This window comes from Chiloscyllium plagiosum, unplaced genomic scaffold (genome assembly GCF_037043375.1).
Source record: "Chiloscyllium plagiosum isolate Xiang-an unplaced genomic scaffold, Cpla_swu_hap1 HiC_scaffold_14, whole genome shotgun sequence".
Lineage (NCBI taxonomy): Eukaryota > Metazoa > Chordata > Chondrichthyes > Orectolobiformes > Hemiscylliidae > Chiloscyllium > Chiloscyllium plagiosum.
Window position 1 is genome coordinate 54806762 of NW_028270152.1, and position 24469 is coordinate 54831230.

Below are 24469 nucleotides of genomic sequence, written 5' to 3' on the forward strand. Positions count from 1 at the left end.
CCCCCTCTGGTGGATCTGTCCCATCAGTGGTACAAGATATACCCTGATGCCTACGACATAGTCAAAGTGGTCGAATTGTATCATACAAACGTCAGGCTGTGCTTGACTTTTGGTGTGCCAACCAGCTGTGCGTAAATTTCACATTTATATCAGTCTTCTGCAATTAGCATTTTTGGCATAGCCTTTGACACTGTCCATCTTCATGCTCCACTAATGGGTTTACCAATGCTTCACAGAGGTGCCCCCATCTTTAGACCTGCGTGCTAATCAGTTCTCTGTGACAAGAGTGAACATGCTTGGTATTTGATTTTCACCAGTTCCCTTCCACACAGCTTCCTTCAGGTTTGTCTAATGAAAGGTTCACTTATCTCCTAAATTTTAATGGTAAACCTACACCTGCAATGATAATCATTTTTCTTTGCAAATGCTGATGGACTTTGTCATATCCACCTGCTTCTTTGCGAAATTCAATTTCAGGCATCTGTCTCTTTTCTTCAATCAGTCCATGTACTCCCACTTAGCATCATTAGACTGAAAGGACCAATTATAAAATGTCACTAAAACCTCATTCCAATTTATTCTTAGATGAAATAATTACCACTGTTGAATTTTAGTTCACAGCAGATACAGATACTGCCTTTTAAAATGCAAATATGTCCCACAGCATTGACCTGTTAAATCACTAAAATAACAGTTTGAATTAAATTGACTTTAACTGACATAATCAATATGACGCGGGTCCCTAATCCTTTCAGTAGCATGGAGCATTACCTTTTCTATTATCGTGATGAATGATGGAATTTCAACAAAACTTAATGGGATTAAATACAATCTGTTCACAACAATTGCTTTAACAGTAAAGCAACTGGACTTGAATATAATACACATTTACCCATTCAAATATACCATCTTTCTGAAATGGCTTACATGCCAAGCCCTAGCAACAGGGTTTACAGCAATTCTGAAGGACCAGACAATGGAACTGAAACACAAATGGTGCACTTTCTGATCACTGGGGAAATTGCTCCATTGTAACTTCAAGATACCAAAAGAGGGAACAGATACTCTCATCAGCCCTCATTTGCCGCCTCACTATCAAGCAGCAGTCCGCAAGCTGACTCTATCAATGGGCAGCACGGTGACTCACTGGTTAGCGCTGCTGCCTTACACTACCAGGATTCGGATTCAAGTCTACCATCAGGTGACGGTTTGTGTGGAGCATGTGCGTGCTCAGTGTCTGAGAGAGTTTTCTCCAGGTGCTCCAGTTTCCACATTCCAGAGATGTGCAGGTTAGGTGGATTGGCTATGCTAAATGACCTATAGTGTCCAGGGGTTTACAGGCTAGATGGATTAGCCATGGCAAATGCAGCTTACAGGGATGGTCTGGGTGGGATGCTCTTCAGAGAGTCAGTCTGGGCTCAATGGGCCGAATTGTCTGCTTCCACACTGTAGGGATTCTATGATTCTACTACTCCCAAAGTGCTATACACCTCCAAGCACAGATCAAGTTGAGAAGTCTTTTCCTATCTAACTTACAATTGCTATTGAAATCATTTCATAGATTTATTTTCCTTCCAGTCTACTGCCTTTCTGTTCTAAAAAAGCATGGAGAAGTGGTCCGAGCAACAATGTACAGAGGAATCCTGATTATCAGAACGAGATGGGCGGGCACTATTTTGTTTGGATAATTGATTATTCGAATAAGGATTTTACCTTAAACAAGGGAAGCCATATTGGTCTAACACTGTGCACTACCAGAGAATTTGTTTAAATCTGTAATTTTAATGAGTCTGCTATTTAAACAAACTAATCTTTGCAATCTGCAAATTACAGGTTAAACTGAGAAGGATTAAATCCTTACCATCACATAAATACGATGTGAAATCCCAGTATTAAACAAGGTCCAGAACAGCTTCTACAATCGCAAGAGGATTTGTCAGTTTCCGTGAACTCAATGACATGATAGAGAGACAGAAGCACTGCCTCGTGTATGCGTTTACTTTCTCGGCCTTTTTTCATGAAGGGCCCAGTAAAGTAATGGGAATACGCTGTAAGATATTTACTTTTGCAAAGGGCGGTGTAACTAACGCTTACCTAAAAAAAAAATCCAGTCGCTGATGCTTGAGCTGCTTGTGTTTCTTTGTTTTTGCCAGCGTTTTCACATGTTCTTCAGTACCGGTAAATCAAATACACTTATCTCTTTGATGTAACGTTTTTGTGGGACCTTGAGATCTTCATCGGATAAACCGAATTTTGGATATTGATATTCGGATAACCGAGATTCCTCTGTATAAGCCAGTAATATAAAACACAATCCCTAGTTTCGTACAGGCAGTTAATACTGCAACCTGAAGATATTGTGTTGAAACATTTTGAAGAAACTCAATGTAAAAGGTGAGAGTGCTAGTAAAAACCAGACTAAATGTGCTTTATGATAGATAGCACTGAGCCCAACATTTATATTACTGAGAACCTGAGGTTTATTCCTATCACTGCTGGTAACAAATTAGATTCAGAGCAAGCAAAATAAAACTCCAAAATGCTTCACTGAGGCATGAGACAAGAAAGCACATACTGGACGAGTGGTCACAAGCTTGGTCAAAAGAAATGAGTTTTAAGGAGATCCTTAACGGAGGAGAAAGGAGATGGAGTGGTTGCCGCTGGTTCAGTGGTTAGCACTGCTGCCTTACAGCATCAGGGATGTGGGTTCGATCCCAGCCTCGGGCGATTGTCTGTGTGGAGTGCGCACATTCTCCCTTTGCCGGTGTGGGTTTCCTCCAAGTGCTCCAGTTTCCTTCCGCAATCCAAAGATGTGCAGATTAGGTAGACTGGCCATGGCGTCCAGGGATGTGCTGGCTACGTGAATTAGCCGTGGGAAATGGAGGGTTGCAGGGATGCAGTGGGTCTGGGTGGGATGTTCTTTGGAGGGTTGGTGTGGATTCAAAGGGCCAAATGGCCTGCTTCTGCATTGTAGGGATTCTGAGGGGGATTTAGGCAAGAAACTACAGAGCTCAATTTAAGAAGGTGAAGATGCAGCCTTCAATAATGGGTAATGGGGGAACAGGAATTAAAAAGCAGCTGTATTCATGGCTAACCTGAAGTTTGGACAGAGTATTCTCAAGTCGATGGAGTATGCTGAGGTGGCACAGCAGTTCAGGCAGCATCCGAGAAGCTTCGAAATCGACGTTTCGGGCAAAAGCCCTTCATCAGGAATAAAGACAGAGAGCCTGAAGCGTGGAGAGATAAGCTAGAGGAGGGTGGGGGTGGGGATAGAGTAGCATAGAGTACAATAGGTCAGTGGGGGAGGAGATGAAGGTGATAGGTCAGGGAGGAGAGGGTGGAGTGGATAGGTGGAAAAGGAGCTGGGCAGGTCGGACAAGTCCGGACAAGTCAAGGGGACAGTTTTGCTGGAGGTTAGAAACTAGGATGAAGTGGGGGAAGGGGAAATGAGGAAGCTGTTGAAGTCCACATTGATGCCCTCGGGTTGAAGTGTTCCGAGGCGGAAGATGAGGCGTTCTTCTTCCATGCGTCTGGTGGTGAGGGAGCGGCGGTGGAGGAGGCCCAGCACCTCCATATCCTCAGCAGAGTGGGAGGGGGAGTTGAAATGTTGAGCCACGGGGCGGTTTGGTTGATTGGTGCGGGTGTCTCGGAGATGTTCCCTAAAGCGCTCTGCTAGGAGGTGCCCAGTCTCCCCAATGTAGAGGAGACCGCATCGGGAGCAACGGATACAATAAATGATATTAGTGGATGTGCAGGTAAAACTTTGATGGATGTGGAAGGCTCCTTTAGGGCCTTCCAGCACCACTGATCCAGAATCTGGTTTCCAGCATCTGCAGTCATTGTTTTTACCACCATGCTGAGGTGGCAACAATGCATCTAAAAGAATTTTCAACTTGAGATATTGGGGCATCAGGTGAAAGAACAATACAGCACAGCAACAGGCCCTTCAGCCCTTCAAGCCTACACTGACACATTTTGCCCTTGTCTTCACTTATAGGATCTATAGCCCTCTATTCCATTCCCATTCATGTATGCGTCCAGGTGCTTCCTGAATGCGGCTATTGTGTCTGCTTCCACCTCCTCCTTTGGCAGTATGTTCCAGGCACTCACCACTTGTTGTGTGAAAAACATGTCTCGCACATCTCTTTTAAACATACCCCCTTCCCTGCACCTTGAAACTGTGACCCCTAGTAACTGACGCCTCCATCCTGGGGTAAAAGACTCAGACTTTCCACTCTATCCATGCCATTCACAATCTTTTGAACTTCTATGAGGTTTCCCCTAAACCTCCTGCATTCCAGGGAAAACAAGTCCAGTCTATTCAACCTTTCCTCATAGCTTAAGATCCCCCACATATCAGACAGCATCCTGGTAAACTTTTTCTGTATCCTCTCCAATGCATCCATATCCTTCTGGTAGTGTGGTGAGCAGAACCAGGTACAATAAGAGACTGCCACGTGAACACAAAACGACCATGCATTTGACCTAGCAGTGCCCATTCAATTTGGGCAGTAGGTCTAGGCATCATTTAAAACCAAGTTCACTCCTGCCCTTGACAATTCAATATTACTCAAGAAAAAAAAATAAAACTGGAAAAAAACATGCAAATTCTTTAGAACTTGCAGTGTCCTCAAAGGCAATGAAACAAAGCAGTTATATTTCATAGTTAAACAAAGTAATGGTGTGAAAAGATCCTTGCACTTCCCTCCAGAATGTGTGTTTACTCAGGCTGCTGTAATCCAACTAGCTCGAGGGCAAACACAAGTGTCGACTGATTACAACCTCTCCTGTCACTTGAATGACATGCCACAAATACAATTAATCCTCTGTTTATTTAAGAAGCTTCACGTTCTTGACAATGTACAAGTAGTTCTCTACTGGCTACACTCCAGCAAGTTAGGTTATGAAATCCCAGATCAGATTTATATAGTTAAAAGTACCAGATGAAAAGGCAGTCACAACAAGAGTACAACCAGTTCTGCTGAAGCTACTGATTGATAAATGGTCACAATCCAAAAACGAACAAACATTGGAAAAGCCACTTTTAAAATAAATGGTTACTGACATGTTCACTCCTCCCATCTGGCTGCTCCAAGCTGTCAGGATCTGTTCACTGATTAAAATCACTCAGTGTATCACTTTATTAGCAGCATGATCAATTTGGGTTGGATTGAATAACTTCCAGTTCAATACACGGTTCACATATATCTGCATACCACAGTTTGATGTTTTCAATGGATTAAAAATAATGAGATTTGGGCACTTAGCTATTCAAGGATGTAAAGACCCAGATTCTCAGATGGTAGACAGTCCTTGCAACACTGCAGCCAGGCAGCACTTCCCCTCCAGGAGTCCTGACAGCTGCCTCTGAGAAAACCGTCTGGGGGCAATCGTGCAGCGTCTGGAATCCTATGTAGAAATCCCAAAGGCCAAGATCGAGATGGAAATGGTAGAGGGATGCAGCAAACTTATGTTAAGAGTAACTATCATCCCGAACCCTTGACTCATCCCCGTGAAAAGATGCCACCAGAGGGACCCGCTATGCTTCCCCTGGGCCAGGTGAATTGTAGTCAAGAGTGTGGTGCCTATGCCTGAAACGTCGGTTCTCCTGCTCCTCGGATGCTGCCTGACCAGCTGTGCTCTTCCAGCACCACACTCTCGACTCTGATCTCTAGTATCTGCAGTCCTCACTTTCTCCCAGATGACTTGTAACCAAGGTGGTTAAAGAAAGGTGGGGGTGCGAGGCAGGTTGAGGTGAGAGACAGCAAGGGGGCCAGCACATGAGAAAGCGTGACAGAGAGAGAGAGAGAGAGAGAGAGAGAGAGAGAGAGAGAGAGAGAGAGAGAGAGAGAGAGAGAGAATGCACATATTTGTGGAGATAGCCAAAGAGCTTCCCTCGATGTGGAGATGTTCCGGCAGCAGGGCAGGGAGCAATACAACAGCCTTACTTCAGACCTGATTCAAGGGCAGTCTGCGCAACTGGAGGCGCATCAAATATTGGAAGGTTTTAAAACTCTCCTTCAGAGAAAAACAAAGCGGGGCAGGGAGATGGTTGAGTCAGTGAAGAAAAACCAGCAGAGATTTGGACAAGGTGCATTATGCTTGACTAATTGAATTTTCCGATGAAGGAACAGATAAAGATTGATGAAACAAATGTTGTGAATGTTGTCTACATGAATTTTAAGACAGCATTGGACAAGCTACCACTCAAGACAGGTTAAGTTCCAAATTATTACTGTTATAAATCAGCCCCACGTCAATGGAGATTGTCTGAGAAAAAGAGGGTGGTGCTCAGGTTTCACACGTAGTCTGTACGATTCCGAGCAGATTCTGCCAGATCAGCATTCTGCTATTTGCTCAGCCGAATTTACATGATTTTTTCCTTTCAGAACATTGTTCTCATGCAGTACAAACTAGTTTTAGTTAAAAAAATCACACAACACCGGGTTATAGTCCAACAGGTTTAATTGGAAGCACACTAGCTTTTGGAGTGCCGTTCATCAGCAGCGGTGTTCCGAAAGCTAGTGTGCTTCCAATTAAACCTGTTGGACTATAACCTGGTGTTGTGTGATTTTTAACTGTGTACACCCCAGTCCAACACCTGCATCTCCAAATCAAAACTAGTCTTAGCGGATGTTATTTAAAATAGAGCAGTTGCTACTGTCCATCTCTCTTTATTACTGACAATATTCTTAGTGTCATGCTGTTAAAAGAATGTTAAAAAGACTATGGAAAACATCAACTTTATTCACGAAATAGGTGGGTTTTCACCTTGCCACAAGGCTTTCAAAAGAGATCTAGATTGGTGTGATACTGCATCATTGTCTGTGATAATGTAGGCTGTCTCTTAAGCATTTAACAATCAAACCTAATTTTTTTTATAATGCATGATCCACCCACATGGATTTGATGTCAGGCTTCAGAATAATCTAGATTTAAAACAACAAAGTCACTAGTTTTTAAAACTTTGGTTGCTTTTCAATTACTTTGAGATACAGGTGGGAGGACTGGGGGGGGGGGCGGGGGGGGGAGCGGGGATGAGGAGATGTAGAAGAAAGGAGAGGAAATGGAAATAAAATCTTACAATGAGGAAGCAGAACTTAAAAGAAAATTCCAAGATTAAGACATTAGACTTCAGAATTAAAAACTATTCTACGAAGTACTATTTTAATGTGCTTCAATATTCCAAATTCAGTCATTGTGTTTCAAATCAAACAACGTGGCCCTTAATTTCTGTATGGCTATCTTCCAATTCCACCTTCCAGCCTTTTTCCATAACTCTCGATTCCTTTATGATTAAAAATCTATTTATATCAGCCCTGAGTATTCTTAACGACCCAGCCTCGACAGTGTCAGTGGTAAAGAATTTCACAGATTCACAACCCTCAGGGAAGAAATTCTTCCTCTAACATTTTTTTAATAACAGACGTTAAGCTAACTAGCCAATAGTTACCTGTCTTTTGCCACCTTCCTTATAAGTAAAGACGTTAAATCGGCAGTTTTCCAATCCTCTGGATTTTTTCCACAACCTAAGGATTCCTGGGGGGTTATGACCAATGCATTCAGTATCTTTGTAACTACTTCCTTTAATATTTAGGATGCATCCCATCAGGTGCAGGGGACTTACTGGTCTTTACTCCAATGTGTTTCCTTAGCACTTTTTGCTCTAGTGACAGCTATTTAGTTCCTGTTTTTTACCCTTGAATAATTAGTAATTTTGAGATGCCATTTGTATCGTCTACTGTGAAGACTGATGCAATGAATTTAACTCCTCTGCCATTTCCAGGTTCCGCTTTATTCCTTCCCCGGGGCGAGTTTCACTTCGGCTACCCTATCACACAGTAGTTCAAACAAAAAGTATTTAACCTCAAAATTCACTTTAAGGAAAGCCACAGCCAAATAATTATAAAAATAAACCAGGAAGAGAGCCTTGTGCATGGACTTAAAAGGGAGGAAAGGGAAAAGCAACCACAGAAGAAAGGAACAGTCACTTCAGTAAACCGGTTTCCTATAAGTATCTGAACGCGACACCTATTGAATGACCTGATAATTCACAAACACAGACAATTCCAAAGTATGAACAGTTTTGAGACAATTCCTCGGTAATTCTGGATGGAATTTAGGAATTTTCTAAGGTTTAATGATCAGCAAATTATTGGGCAAACTTTTATCTCTCTGTTGGAGACAAACCAAACTTTGTTGGCACAATAACATTTAGAGGAACCTCAATTATCTGAATTATGGATTATCCGGACAAGATTGCAAGGTCCCAATGCTTGGCTAAACTGTATTATCCGGCATTCGATTATCCAAACAAAAATACTTCCCACCCGTGTCTTTCGGATAATCGATATTCCTTGGTATATTGACCAAAGACAGAACAGCATTGTATAATAGGAACTATGAGTCCAACCCTTACTTTATTTAAACAGTAAACTCATCCTATTTATGGCATCAATCAAAAAACACCTCAAGCTGTTCTATTTAATTACAAAGTCTGCTCACTAACCTTTCACACCATGACACACCTTTGTTCATTGCACAATAAAGACTTTATATACAACTTTGTTAAATTCTTATCACAATTATCTTTCTCTATTAGATGGAAGCATTACAAAACACCACACAAAAGGTCTGACAAACTCAACAAATTTTATCAAACAGCTCTTTGGTGCAGGAGAAAGCGAGGACTGCAGATGCTGGAGCTCAGTGTCGAGAGTGTGGTGCTGGAAAAGCACAGCAGGTCAGGCAGCATCCGAGGAGCAGGAGAATTGACATTTCAGGCATAAGCCCTTCATCAGGGCTGAATTCCCTTATTCCTGATGAAGGGCTTATGCCCGAAATATCGATTCTCTTGCTCCTTGGTTGCTGCCTGACCTAGTGTGCTTTTCCAGCACTACACTCTCAACCCACAACTACCTTTCACAGTCAGGCAGGCACAAGATATAATCTCCTCCAGTTGAATAGATACAAGACTGAAATCGTGAACTTGTTCTTTCAACCGCAGACTGTAATTTGGCCAGCATTTTGATCCCTTGTTTAATAATGACTTTAATCTGAAACAAGCTGTTCATTTCCTTACCATTCTATTTAAATGGGAACCCACAGTGTCTCTTTTTACCTCAACATTGAGTGTTGTGCCATCAGCTGCAAAAATACCAAGTTCTGGAATTCCTTCCTGTAATCTGTCTCGCCACCTCCCGCTTCTTTAAAAACCTTCTAAATGTCACATCTATTAGGCCTTGGCTCTGCATCCATTATGACCTTAAGCTTCCACGAAGGACCTGGGAGCAATTTCCACAGTAAATGAGCTGTGTAATTGTCAACTGTTATTGCTGGCCCACTTAAAAATTAAGCCTGCTTAAAAAATGGGCAAGGAACGTCTGTAAGAGATGCTTGGATTTAAGTCAGAGACCACGTCCATGTCCTGAACACAAAAGCAGATGTATTAAAGAGCATTTTTCAGTGATCTGTAAGATCAACAAAGAATACAGCAGTAAATCTGGATGCAGTGGATAGTGCATCAGCTAGTCCTAACCCGATGCACTGGTGAACTTGAAACTTTGCTCCTGATACTGGGAATTCAAAAGGCAGAATTAACAATTTGATCAATGGTTATGTTCAGGACTATAATTATGAATCCAATACCGTTGATAGCCCAGTACAATATCTGAATCTTGGAGCTCTCGGCAACCAACTGGGCCTTTCTGGTATATCATTCCTCTGGTTACAGAAATCTTTAGTTGTACCCCGTTGAACCATTCAGAATCAATCTCTATTAGACAGCAGGAATTAAAGTGATGCACCTTCCAATCATATATAGATTCCTGCTGCGTCGCTGCTCGCTACAACGGAAAGCTTCCTTCCAACTCCAGGACTGGGCAAGGAGCTGCATAAAATATATGGTTAAAATTTATGGTGCAAAATGTCTATTCGCACGTAGCAGTAAAAATGTAAGCACAAGATTAATTGCCTGCTTAACGATAAAAGATTGAGGGAAAAGGGCACATGCAAATCAAAAGGCACAACAGCAGGTCTTAGCTCCACTCTGGTTAAGACAGAACCCTCTGGTTTCCTCTGGTGTGGGGGTGGCAGACACAAAACAAAAGAAATAATAAATGGCAGGAAAGGATGTTCACGTCAAGTCTGAACGTGAGCAAATGAGGAAACAGCAATTCACTGAGGACCTCTACTGTCAGAAGGTGGGAACTATAACATTTCAGTTGCGATTTGGACTGCAGAGATAAACTTTGAAAACTATTTCATGTCTTCAGAGATCTTGGAATAGAACAACACAGCTGTCAAATTTATTTTTTTGAAAAGAGAAATGCTAACTTGGAAATATTCTGCAACTTGGAAAAATATTATATCTTGTGAAAAACCATCCACAAAATCTGCTCACGATGCAAGGGAAATCAATAGGCCTTGAATCCAAAGAAAATACACATTGTCTCTTCACTACTGTGGATTCACCTTCCTCCTCACAGCCATCCCTACTTACTCCAGTCTGCTTTATTTGACAAAAAAAAGAGGATCAAGCTTTATGTGTGTCAAAATGCTCTCTTCAGGACAACTTTTCATTATACAGGAATAAGATAGCAAAAAATGGACCTATGGAAGCAAAAATAAGCACATACATCATAACAGATTTAGTATCGCAATCTTTCTCTGCAGAAAGTAACAGTGAACATAATTCAACAGGGTGGTGCATCTTATATTTTCAGAACTGATTTACTGCAGCTTTTAAATCCATTTTGATATAAAGGCGAAATACTTTTCTTTAAATGAATGATAATGTCAAACCGAACTGAAAAGATACGAGAGAACAGATACTGGCAATCCGCTGCCTTATTAGTACAGACAAGATTAACTGCTTCCCTCAGTAACTGGGAAGCTTGTTGATTTATATGCAATGCACTCAGTGAGTACTTCCATCAATCAATAGAGACTTTTTGCATCAGACATGCTTTCAGTGAACTGATGTGTACAATGGAATGAGGCTCCTTTCCTGCATACATTGTTGTCCTTAACTCAGTGCACACTACACAAAGCATCAAAATACAACATAAATGGTTAGTTTACAGATTTAAGCCATGTTCAGAGGCTCTGCACGTCTCTTAAAATACATTTAGTACTATTCATACAACAGAAATACATTAATGAAACGAGACATCGTTTTCCGTACTTAAAGGGAAGCATTCCAGATTAAGGCAATTCACCTACTTTGCTCAGATATACTTCTCCTCAACGACCTTTCATTTTTCAGCTTTACCAGAGGAATGACTGATCATCAGCACAGCTCCTGCAGTCATCCAGTACTTCTGTCAAACTGTTACCCTTTTATAGTAAATGAACTTAAGCAGGCAGATTCAGCAGACTGCCTTGGTGCAAATGAGCTGAAACCTGTCTATTACCCAAATGCCTGTAAGTAGTTTCTAGCAGGTATTTCATATTTAAAGAATGTAGGAAAAATGGTGATTTAATTTGAAAGTGAAGCCGAATCTATCGGTGCATCTTTTTATTGGGCGGCAATGATAGAAATGATGCCATAATCTGCCCTTACTCTGTTCACGCCACATTCTCAAATTTATAGCAAAGGATTGCGCGTACGTGGAGTCTCCTACTCCCATAAGTGGATTTGACTTTCTGATGTCTAAGAGAACCCTCATTGTTAAGAATTTACTTTGATGGCAGTATGAACCAAGGGTATGTCAATGATACGCCACTGTAATCCGAATCCATATATATTTTGGTCTTTTTAGGTCCTTGCTGATATTTTCGAAGGTGAACAAGAGAAAACACTTCATGAGGCCAGTAATAAACGATTAGGATCGGATTTAATTAATTCAACTTGCTGTTACTTTTACATTTTTGCATGATGAACATGCTATTCTCACCCACTTCAGTTGTTGCTTTGGTCAGCAATGAACATACCGTTGACTACTCCCTTGCGCTTGTCTGAGCAGAGGCGCATTTGTCAGCTTTCTCTTTTTAAAAAAACTAAGTGTGCAGCCTCGGATGGATCATACTACACAGATATCGCTCTTTTATGTCTCCTATTATTCACAACACACGCATTTAACAAGCGGCTATGCTCAGGGACCACACCACAACAATAGTTTGAGGTGCTTATTGCTGCTGATTTTGGGTAACAACAATTCACCATTTGCAAATTTTGTGGAAATAACCAAGACTCGTTCTGACATATTAACCAGGTTTCGTTTGAGCATCTTTCTTTTGAAAAGCAAACTTGTGAATGTACTTTACTGGAAAAAAAAGCCTTTAAAATTAAACTTCCTCTCTTCCCCCCAAAAAACTTGTCAAAATTCCTTGACAAAAAAGACAATCCTTTTAAGAAAATGTGTTCTGCATTATGTTCAGTCAGGCTGCAAAATGAGGACAGTCAGGAGTGTTACATTGAAAGGCAACATAAATATTCAAATTGCAGCCTAAATGGTTGAAAATTTCCTTTCAGGATGATTATTCCTAATATACAATGCTTGTAAGTACTTCTCTGTCACAGATTATAAAATATACTCGGGACCGTCAAGCACAATTTGAAATCCATCTTCATTTTTATTCTACAGCTCTAACTTTGATCAAACAACCAAGACTAAAATCTCACAAGATAGGATTCATCAGTAGAGAAGCAGCCAGGAGCTGAAATGCTGAATTCCTACCAAATCTTCGATGTTGCATTATATGATAGCACAGACCCTCCTCAATGTGGCTGAATACAGTAGAATACTTAGATTAGCACTGCCGCCTCACAGCACCAGGAACCCGGGCTCCATTCCAGCCTCGGGGGAACGTCTGGGTGAAGTTTACACACTCTCCCCGTGCCTGCGTGGGTTTCTTCCGGGTGCTCTGGTTTCCTCCCACAATCCAAAGATGTGCAGGCTAGGTGAATTGGCCATGCTAAATTGTCCCATAGTGTTCAGGGATGTGTAGGTTAGGAGTATTAGTTAGGGGTAAATGTAGGATAAGGGAATGGTTCTGGGTAGGTTACTCTTTGAAGGGTTGGTGTGGACTTGTTGGGCAAAGAGCCTGTTTCCACATTGTCGGGTTTCTAATTCTAAATCTAATTCTAGACCGGCAGAAGCAAACACTTCCTGGCAAGTCCTATTACAGCCTCTTTGCAAAAAGCAATCTGTCAATAACTGTACTATGGAAAGAATATAATAAAGTCAAGTCGTTGCAAGTTCCTACAGGGCAGAAAATTCTAACTTGGAGTCCAGTTTGTGCTGCATTATTTGGTCACAGTCAGGATGGCATTAAGGGCATTACATTGGCTGCATGTCAAAAGGAGAGCGCCTGCGAAAGGGAAAGAGATAGAAAAGCCTCAGGGTTCCTGCCAGCTCTCTCATGGATGGGAACATCATGAATAAAAAGCCTACTAGCTCATAACATACATTAAATATTAGCCACTTGGGCAATGCCTGCACAGAAATATGAAAAATTAACTGGCACTAGCCAACTTTGCAGTCAATAGCCATTGATTCGGAAGAGCAGACTGCCCAGGAGACGGTTCTTTTGAAACAACTATAGCCATTTCTTAAAAAATTCAGTGCACCTTGATTTTAAGTTTTCAATCTGTGGAAAAATTGAAGAATTCACACTCATAAGCTGTTCTTTACGACACAAGATGGGCTAATTAGAGGATCTGATCTCATTCTTCCAAAATATTAACTTTACAATCTTCTTCTCTCGTTATAGAACATAGAACAATACAGCGCAGAACAGGCCATTCGGCCCTCAATTTTGCGCTGACCTGTGAACTATTCTCAGTTCGTCCTCCTACACTATCCCAAAATCATCCATGTGCTTATCTAAGGATTGTTTAAATCTTCGTAATGTGGCTGAGTTGACTACATTAACAGGTAGGGCATTCCATGCCCTTACCACTCTCTGTATAAAGAACCTGCCTCTGACATCTGTCTTAAATCTATCATCCCTCAATTTGTAGTTATGCCCCCTCATACAAGCTGACATCATCATCCTAGGAAAAAGACTTTCACTGTCTACCCTATTTAACCCTCTGATCATCTTGTATGTCTCTATCAAATCCCCTCTTACCCTTTTTACCAATGAGAACAGGTTCAAGTCTCTCAGCCTTTCCTCATAAGACCTTTCCTCCAGACCAGGCAACATCCTGGTGAATCTCCTCTGCACCTTTTCCAATGTTTCCACATCCTTCCTGAAATATGGGGACCAGAACTGTACATAATCTTCCAAGTGTGGCCGCACCAGCGTTTTGTATGATTGCTGCATGATATTGCGGCTCCGGAACTCAATCCCTCTACAAATGAAACCTAACACACCGTATGCCTTCTTAACAGCACTATCCACCTGGGTAGCAACTTTCAGGGATCTATGTACATGGACTCCAAGATCCCTCCGCAGATCCACACTGCCAAGAATCTTTTCATCGACCCAGTACTCTGCCTTCCGGTTATTCTTCCCGAAGTGCAACACCTCACATTAGCTGCACTGAACTCCATTTGCCATCTCTCAGCCAAATTCTGCAGTTAATCCAAGTACCCCTACAACCTGTAACATTCTTCCACACTCCACTGACTTTAGTGTCGTCAGCAAATTTATTAATCCATCCACCTATGCCTGCGTCTAAGTCATTTATAAAAATGACATACAGCAGTGGTCCCAAAACAGATCCTTGTGGCATATACCCATCCAAATGCCTTTTAAATGTTGCAACTGCACCAGCCTCCAACACCTCCCTCCGGCAGCCCACTCCACACATGCACCACCCTCCGTGCGAAAAAGCTGTCCCCCAGATCTCCCCTCTCACCCCAAACCCATGCCCTCCAGTTTCGGACGCCCCCAGCCCAGGGAGAAGACCCCGTCCATCTATCCCACGCATGCCCCTCATAACTCTGCAAATCTCTACAAGGTCACCCCTCAGTCTCCAACACCCCAGGCAAATCAGCCCCAGCCAGCCTCCCCCCACCCACCACCGCCCCCCAACCCACCCATAGCCCAAGCCCTCCAACCCCGGCAACATCCCCGCAAATCCCCATTGAACTGATATAATGCCCAGGCCTCACACATCTCCCATCTAACTCTTTCTGGATGTTGAGTACCTGGTGTGTCAATAAATACTTTCTGACATCTACCTTACACTTGCCCCTGACAGATCAGAACTTGCGGTCTACTGACCTGGCACAGGTTTGCGTTTTAGGACCTTTTCCCAGATCCCTCATTTCTTGTCTGAGGATCCTGTTAAAATTCAGGTTTCTTCCACATGTTTGTGGAACAAATCCAGAAAGCAAAAGCCAGATTGCAAAGTTAAACCCATGAATCAAAGCTTGAAGTTACACATGTAACTTCAGTGTGCAGTGAGTCAGCTTCAGTGCCACCCAGAAACAAGTGAATGCTTTCAGTGCTGAAGTGTGGCTTAGAAATGCCAAGAGTTGGACATGACATTCACTTTCCTTCTTGGAATGTGTATGGAATATCATGCTGGCAGGCAGTATTGAACAGTCTGAAAATAACTAGTTAGACTTTTAGATAAATAAGACCATGCAAAACCCAAGGGGAATTTACGAGATAGGATTATGGCACATCTTAATTTTACATAATTCTATTATGAAACAATAACTATGAACCATTAGCCCTGAGTAAAATCTTTCAATCATAATCTGAAGAAAATTTGGATTATACCCAGGGAGATGGAGTGAAGTGGTTTTCAAAATAACTCACTGTAGCAGGGAAAAGAGAAACTGGGCGGAATTGAAAACATAAAAACAAGAATGGCACAGCATTGCAAAGTACTGTATAAACGTGGAAGCTGAGGTTCAGTTTGTTTAGTTGTTCAGGGATAGCTTTCAAGTTGTTGAGAGGATTAACTGCCTCCTATGTAATGCATAGTCAATGTTGATCTGTTAGAATAAAACGTAATGCGACACTTAAAATGTCAAATCTTGCCATGTGATTCTTTGCACAATTCACTGTGAAGGCAACTCACCGACACTTTCACAGGAGTCATCATGATGAGTAAATGCTGGCTCATCCAATGAAGCTCACATCCCATGACAAAAGATGAAAAAATCCATCTTAAAGGTTATCAGTCTCTACGAAGATCGTAGGAACACTAAATAAGAACATTACTTACCCGAACTTTACCAATCAATTCCAAGTGCCACCACTGCTCCACCCACACCATCACCATTCAGAGGCATTGTACCTTCTCTCTACTGTCAGAGAACTGGATCTGAAGAATCAAGAGTCTTATAACACGGAAACAGACCCTTCAGCCTAACATTTCTAACATTCCTGATGAAGGGCTTTTGCCTGAAACATTGATTTCCCTGCTCCTCGGATGCTGCCTGACCTGCTGTGCTTTTCCAGCACCACTCTAATCTAGACTCTGGTTTCCAGCATCTGCAGTCCTCACTTTTGCCTTCAGCTTATGCCAACCAGGTTTCCTAAACTGAACTAGTCCCATATCTTCCTTCAGTGGTCTACTGAACAGTGATGCGTTAGCTTTGGGAAATCCAAAGGTTAATGCTGATAATTTTGGAAATATTCCAAGAGTTTCAGAATGATGAAACAAACAAAGGACTTTTGTAACTGACTGGTGTTCCCAAATTAGTGATTGCTGCAGAATGAAGTCAGACTTGTCGAGGTTCCAAAGCTTACTGAACATGAACATGTTGTGTTGTCTGGGCAGGTATGAAGCAAGGAGAAATTACCCTACATTCTGTTTTATCATTGTTCAGCTGCCAAGACAAAGAGCTATCAAAATAACACTGGCTTTCAACAAACTAATTAAAACATATCTATTCCTGTCCCTAATACACATCTGACAAAACCAGATGTCAATTGGTTCTAAGGTGACATGACAAAATAAATCCATTTGGTTGACAGAAATACACATTAACCGGAAAACGGACTGCTGTGAAATTAAGGTCATTATGATGTTTTTAATGACAAAACCATAAACTTCAGAGACAGCTATAACAACCTAAGAGACTGGTGTCCTTAGTTGATCAATGTTTAAGCACGGAGGTTGGAAATTTAGAAGCAAAATTATTAAGTATACCACAAGCTAAACTCCTAAAAAACAGACAAGTATTGAGACAGACATATCACAGATCCAAAAAAGACTTTGTATTTAGAGTCATTCATGATCACTGGAGCTGATCGTGGTCTCAAGTGCTTTACAGCCAATCAACTACAGGTTGGGGATCCTTCACTCACATGCCCAAAAACCCAAAACACCTAAAAACCAAAAGGCTTTTTGAAAGCACATGTGTAGACACACCGACATTGGGCCTTTTGGGGAAAAAAAAAGTTTTCTTTTAGGCTACCCTGAAAAGACCCAATGGACCCATCCAAAAAAGAAATGTTGCTCCTGAGGTTTTTGGATAAAGGATTCCCAACCTGTAGATTCATACAGCACTGAAACAGGCCCTTCAGTCCAACTCGCCCACGACGACCAGATTTCCCAAACTATACGAGCCCCAATTGCCTGCGTTTGGCCTGTATCCCTTGAAACCTTTCCTATTCGTGCACCTGTCCAAATGTCTTTCAATGCTCTAACTGTACCTGCAACCACCACTTCCTCTGGCCGTTCATTCTATACATGCACCACCCTATATGTAAAAGTTGCCCCTCAGGTCCCTTTTAAATCCTTCCCCTCTCACCATAAACCTATGTCTTCTGGTTTTGAACTCCCCTACACTAGAGAAAAGATCTTTGCCATTCACCTCACCGATACCCATCACAATCTTATAGACCTCAACAAAGTCACCCCTCAGCATCTGACACTCCAGTGAAAAAGGTCCCATCCTGTCCAGCCTCTCCTTATAACTCAAAGCCATTCTGAGCTACAACCTAGTAAACCTTTTCTAAACCCTTTTGAATTTAATGATTTCCTTCCTATAGCAGGGTGTCCAGAACCGCACAGTACTCCAAACGTGGCCTCACCAACATCCCGTACAACCTCAAAATGATGTTCCAACTCCTATTCCCAATGGAAGTGTAGACAGTCACTCGTGTTGCAAAAATGCAGCAACTAATTTGTACACAGCCAGTCTGTGTGGTCAAAGGGCAGCACGGTGGCTCAATGGTTAGCACTGCTGCCTCACAGCACCAGGGTCCCATGTTCAATTCCGGTCTCGGGCGACTGTGTGTGGAGTTTGCACATTCTCCCAGTGTCTGCGTGGGTTTCCTCCAGGTGCTCCGGTTTCCTCCCACAGTCCAAAGATGTGCAAGTCAGGTGAATTGGCCATGCTAAATTGCCCATAGTGTTAGGTGCATTAGTCAGAGGGGAAATGGGTTTGGGTGGGTCATTCTTTAGAGGGTCGGTGTGGACTGTTTGGGCTGAAGGGCCTGTTTCCACACTGTAGGGAATCTAATCTAAACTGAAATAAATGTAAACTCTAAACAAAGTTAAGCTGACCTCCAAAATGATACGAACAAAGCTCTCAGTATACAACAGATGACTTTATCTCTGTACACTAAGTTTACCCAAGTCAGACCACATTTGCATTTTACCACGTACAAAATTAGTAATAGATTTAAACAGGAACTTCAATTTCCTAGCCATAGAATCACAGACTCCCTACAGTGTGGAAGCAGGCCATTCAGCATATTGAGTCCACATTGATCCTCTGAACAGCAGCCCAGCCAGACCCTGTAACCCTGAATTTTCGATGGCTAATTCACCTAGCCTGCACATCCCTAGATGCCATGGGCAATTTAGCATGGCCAATCCACCTAACCTACACATCCTTTGGACTGTGGGAGGAAACCAGAGCCTCCGGAGAAAACCCATGCAGACACGGGGAGAATGTGCAAACTCCACACAGTCGCCTGAAAGTGGAATCGAACCTGGGTTCCTGGTGCTGTGAGGTAGCAGGGTTAACCACTGAGCTACTGTTATGGTAGTTCATGACTGCCAAAGCCAATATTATTTATTGATATGGGGTAGATTGTCTGTTAATAACCTTGAGTTAAATTGCTTCCTCAACGTCTCTTTGGCATTGCTCCAATCCAGCCCAAGTTAACAAGACAAAGTGCCATAATCAAAGTTGGAAAGCTCCCATGTGGTTATTTTGTATCGAACGGATCAATTAACTGCAAAAATATCCCTACAGCTTGATATTAAATTGATCAACCAGAGAATGAAACCTATGAATATACATTCACTCACGTGGGAAATGGAAATACCACAGTTGAAGAGCAAGGGGGTTCTTCTAATATTTGTATTAAAGTGTAATATTCAGACAGAAAATATCTGGGTTTTTACTGAAAGTAACAGAACAGACTCTGGAGAAAAGTCATAAAAAAGGTGCTAAGCCAACTCACTGAAAAAGCCTAAATCAGGACCTTGAAATTTGGTCTATGGATGGTGTGTCTATGGATCACACTCAAAAAGCATTTCACAGTCACTGAGCAAATTTACTTTAAACTTCATTCTAAATGTTATTCTGGCTCTTCCCACCAGCAACACACTTCCCCTCACCCTGTTTAGAATTGGCAGACTGTGGACCTCCTAATGCAGACACTATCCAAATTCTGCTGAACTCCAGATTTACTCTTCAGTAATACCATTACATACTAAAATCGTTCATATTGCTACCCAGGCCCAGCACACCCACCATTCTGATTATGAAAGCTGCCTACCTGCCTTCATCCCACTGCTATCATCCAATCCTGTATTCTAGGCACAGAACAAGTCCTGATTACACACTAATGGGATAACGACATTAACTGAACTACAGTTTTGTGGAAAATGAAAGAATTCTGCAGTCCAACCTCCACAGGAAAGGGGAAAAACAAAATCACAGAATACCAGTCATAAAAAAATCCAAGGCCCTGGTAAAATATTGGGTAACTAAAGAACATTGTTCTTGGAGTATTAGCGAACTGATTGCTACACTAACTTATACTCAACTAACCCAAAACTCATCTTTTGAACAGCACAATGAAAATGGCACATTGTGCTTTTCAGACCGTCAAAAAAAGAAACAAATGTATTAACAGACTATCTAAGAGCAGAAAAATACTATAATATGGATACCTTAAGCATGAGTAACTGTTTCAAACCCCACTACGCAAAATGAAGACGTTGTGAAGTTGTGCAGACTGAATCCTGTTTTTCATCGATGTGTGGTGTCAGGCCTCCATCAATGTCAACCTGGCCAATTACGTTCCTCTCTCGCCATCTTCCAGGAGAGGAAGAGTCTGACCCAAATCCCTTGAAAGCAACAAAATTCCACCTGGTCACTGCTTAGCCATCAGCCCAGATGGCTTGACCCACTTCATAACATAGGCCCATCAATACCACTCAAGATTTTCCATATTAACTTAAACTGGCATGCTAATTATCTGGGAACAACATTGTACAAATGGCAGAATTTATCATATAGCCTCAGAATACTGGTGATTTTATTGCAGAGTCCACATGGCAACCAAACAGCACCTTCTTATCCCGCAGTACAAATTATTGCTTCCATAAGGATCGAGTATTCTTGCAATTCTGTTCTGATGAGTGCAAGGTGTGAATCTTTCACAGAATGTCTTGCTCTTCAAAAGTATGCGAGCTCTGTACTACCAAGCAACCATTTATATGCTCATCTATAGAAATTAAAACGTAGATCAGCACGAAGTGCCATCTTATTAGGTTAGATTAGATTACAGTGTGGAAACAGGCCCTTGAGCCCAACAAGTCCACACTGACCCGCCGAAGCTCAACCCACTCAAACCCATTCCTCTACATTTTACCCCTTCACCTAACACTACGGGCAACTTAGCATGGCCAATCCACCTAACCTTCACATTTTTGAACTGTGGGAGGAAACCACAGCACCCAGAGGAAACCCACGTAGACACGGGGAGAATGTGCAAACTCCACACAGTCAATTGCCTGAGGTGGGAATTGAACCCGGGTCACTGGCGCTGTGAGGCAACAGTGCTAACCACTGTGCCACCGTGCCGCCCATTATGCGAAGCTAGACTTTATCAACTGACCAATACACCTCTTAGGAATATTCAAAAACTCAGCACGTGCACAGCGATACACTCTGCCCTGAATGCTGTGAAGATCAATTTTCAAGCCAACGTCAATCTGGACAAATTTAGCTCTATCAAACAGATGGAAAGTGCTAGCACACACCAGAAAGTTAAATGGCTCATAAATTATATTGTGGTGTGGAATTAAGTTCTGCTGTGAAAAAAATGTCATTAATACTGTGACATTTTTGGAGATGTTACTCCTTGTGATCACAGCAGATTTACCAAACTTCTGTTTCCCACCCTCTCCAACAAATATTCATGCGTATTTCAAGGTCTGTGACTTAAAACAGAAGTCTGTCTGCAAGGCTTTTGTGAGCAGTCTTCCAAAGCTGTCACTTTGTGCGTGCCTCTATTGTCTAATAACCTGACAGCAAGTTTGAAACCTTTGACTTCAGATTTGGTTACCTGCCACATTTTTCAACTTTATGAAGAACATTCATATTGTCAAATGGTGGACAGCTCTTTGAAGCTCAAAGTGACATTTTCCTAATGCATATTTTGTCTGAAAATATCACGCAGCAAAGAAATCGCATCAAAATCTTTGAAGGGTTTACAAGACTTCAGAAATTGTCAGAGAAAAGATGACGACTTGAAATACAACCCGCAATACACAAATGAAAAAAAGTAGCAGCTTGTAGAAAGAATGATATGTGGAAGAGTACAACAATAAATTTCAAATGGCATATTTTGGCAGCCACTTAACTTTTCCTTATACATATTCAATAAGGTACAGAGTGTCACCTAGCAACCCTATAGAGCTATGCAAATATCGGAAAGAATTTATGCACGGTAGGTCACACAAGTACTGCCAGTTTACAGGCTGTGAAAGTGTCCTTGTAGTTTGCTGAGATTACCCAATTGTATTGCTAGGAGACTTACTTCACTTTCTGGATCCAAATGCAGTAGTCTGTGATGTAGAGGTCATTCAAAAGATATGCAGGGTCACTCTCTCTGAAGATCTTATGGATGCCCAGCAGGGACTTCAGAACAGCAGACTTACCTGATGTAAAGGAAGAAAATAAATATTTAATTAAATGTTAAATAAACAATGCTATGTTCACAAAGATTATGAATAAAGTTCAAGATGGAACTAATTACTTAAGCAAAGACATCATAAAAGCAAATTTTTTTCCATAACTAAATCCTAAAATCTAAGGAAAAAAGCAGCTTCAAATGCTATAATAAATAGGTTATCTCCCAGTCACTTAAAAGACAACCATACAAGCTAATTAAAAACTATGATGTGACAACTTGCTTCATAAGAGAACCAGTTTTCTGTAGCCTCTGTTTCTTGCTTTGTTGATACCTTCAGTTATTTAATCATGCATTTCTAAAATAATGTAGAATAATTCAGAAGATATCAGACACTTTTCTCATCCTAATTTCTTAATGGCTCCAGTTACTATAATTGCGAGTTTAGTCATGAAGAGATTAATGTCTCATGGTGCTGGCATTTAATAAGCATATTTCTACACATGTCCAGAGAGGTTTTTTTTTTAACAAGTCTTTCATGGTGTTCCTTACTCCCCAAATTTTACGTGGATCAGATCAGAAACAGAATTGCTGTGGTACTTTCTCCCAGTTAATCATTCTGCAGTTCTAGCCATACCATCTCAGACGACTCCAAAATGCACTTTCTGCAAACAGTTGTCACGTATAACTGAAGTGCAAATCAACACAGGGACTCTAGCTTGCCTCAAATGCAATTATGATCTCATTTAATTATCTAGAAATATTTAATACTTGCTTTTACCAGTGATTCAGCACAGAAGCTTTGTACTCTGGCTAATCTGTACTCAACCAGGCAGTATTCAGGTTATTCACACAGCATGAAAGGGTTCTTCTGTGCAGCAGTAGTATCCCTACCTTTGAGCCAGGAGGCCTGTGTTCAGGTCCCACCTGTTTCAGGGGGGTGCTTAATAATTTTTCTGAACAGGTTGATTAAGAAACAGGGCTCAATACAGTGAAAATTAAGTTGAAATGAAAGCCAACCTCACTGCAGTTCAGATATGGTACTCAGGAATTTACTGTAATTAGGTGGGAGATCAAGCTTTGCATTTCATGACTAACGTTATGACCAGGTGAGGAGTAAACCAGCTGTCCTTTTTTTAAACTCCTTTGGTCAGTCACAATAAACATTTTTTTATACTTTTTAAGCAAGCAGTCATACCACACACACTTCAATTAAAACACAGTACCAATCAAAATTAAGAATCAAGGTTTCCCAGAGTGAAAGGAGGAGTAAGTTCAATTAACTCATTAACCCAGGCAAGCATAATAAAAATACACACAAACACAGTTCAAGGTTTAAAAAGGGAGGAATGTCTAGTACAACTGGAAGATGAAGAATATGCAGTGTATGAAGTTTTTAGAGTTGTTATTGGCTATAGACACAATGGTTACTTAGTTGATATCTGAATACTCGACAGAGTGACATTTGTAGAATATTTGAGTCCTAAATGAATGGTTGCTTCTTTAACTTATTTCATCACTGGTGCTGAGGTTGGAGGAGAAACTGGAGAGAGAAGAAAGCTTCTAGTTTCTGTTTTGCATCTCTTTCCCTTCTTTGCTCTGTCCAATAGTCGTTTTCTTGAAGTACAAGTCACTCACCTATTTCCAAGCATGAGGACACAGAGACAGGTAGCCAAATCAAATTGGCTTTTCTTCCTCTGTATTTGCAACACAAATCTTCGGAGACTCCCAACAGTTACTCTAGTGGTTCTCAGCCAGACTTTTGAATAATCTACCCCAGACTTTGTGAATGATTAATGCCAGACACAAGCTGTGTTTCTCAAAAGACTTAATCATTTATTAAATATACAATAACTTTAGCAGAGAATAAAATTAAACATGGTAATCTGATCAATGTCTATGCTTTAAACCCAAGATAATTGCTTTCAGCTCCCATTCACACAAAAGACAAACAAATAACCGCAGTTAAGAGATTAATAACACAACAAAACTGGCCAGATTACTTCAATGGCTTCCATTTTCACTGTTTCAGAGACAGTCATGTAGACTGCTTGTTAGTATTACTGAAATCACAGATCAGGGTCACCTGAGTTCACAGAATCAACTTCGTAATACTTCTGACTCAGTTTTCAATTTTCTTGGGTTCCAGAAGCTGGTGAGGGAGATTAGGCAAGGAGATTTTTTTTCTTCTTTATTTATTCACAGGATGAATATGCCACTGGCTAGGCAGCATTTATTGCCCATCCCTAATTGCCCAGAAGGCAGTTAAGAGTCAACTGCATTGCTGTGGGACTGTAGTCACATGTAGGCCACACCAAGTAAGGATGACCGTTTTCTTCCCTTAAGGACATCAGTGAACCAGATTGGTTTTTTCTACAATCAGCAATAGATTCTCGTTCATCATTAGACTTTTAATATCATATTTCAAATGTCCTTGCTGCGTCATGAGCCACCA

The 24469-nt window shown here is 41.4% G+C and overlaps 1 protein-coding gene across 2 annotated transcripts in view; it reads right to left on the reverse strand.

Annotated features, from left to right (window-relative positions):
- shq1 (SHQ1, H/ACA ribonucleoprotein assembly factor) overlaps positions 1–24469 on the reverse strand; it is a 141110-nt gene that overhangs the window by 26651 nt on the left and 89990 nt on the right. For both annotated transcript variants that reach the window (XM_087994454.1, XM_043708353.2), the window contains one exon: positions 21922–22042. In XM_087994454.1, the coding sequence (XP_087850580.1) occupies positions 21922–22042 (121 nt within the window). The remainder of the gene's footprint in view (positions 1–21921; positions 22043–24469) is intronic.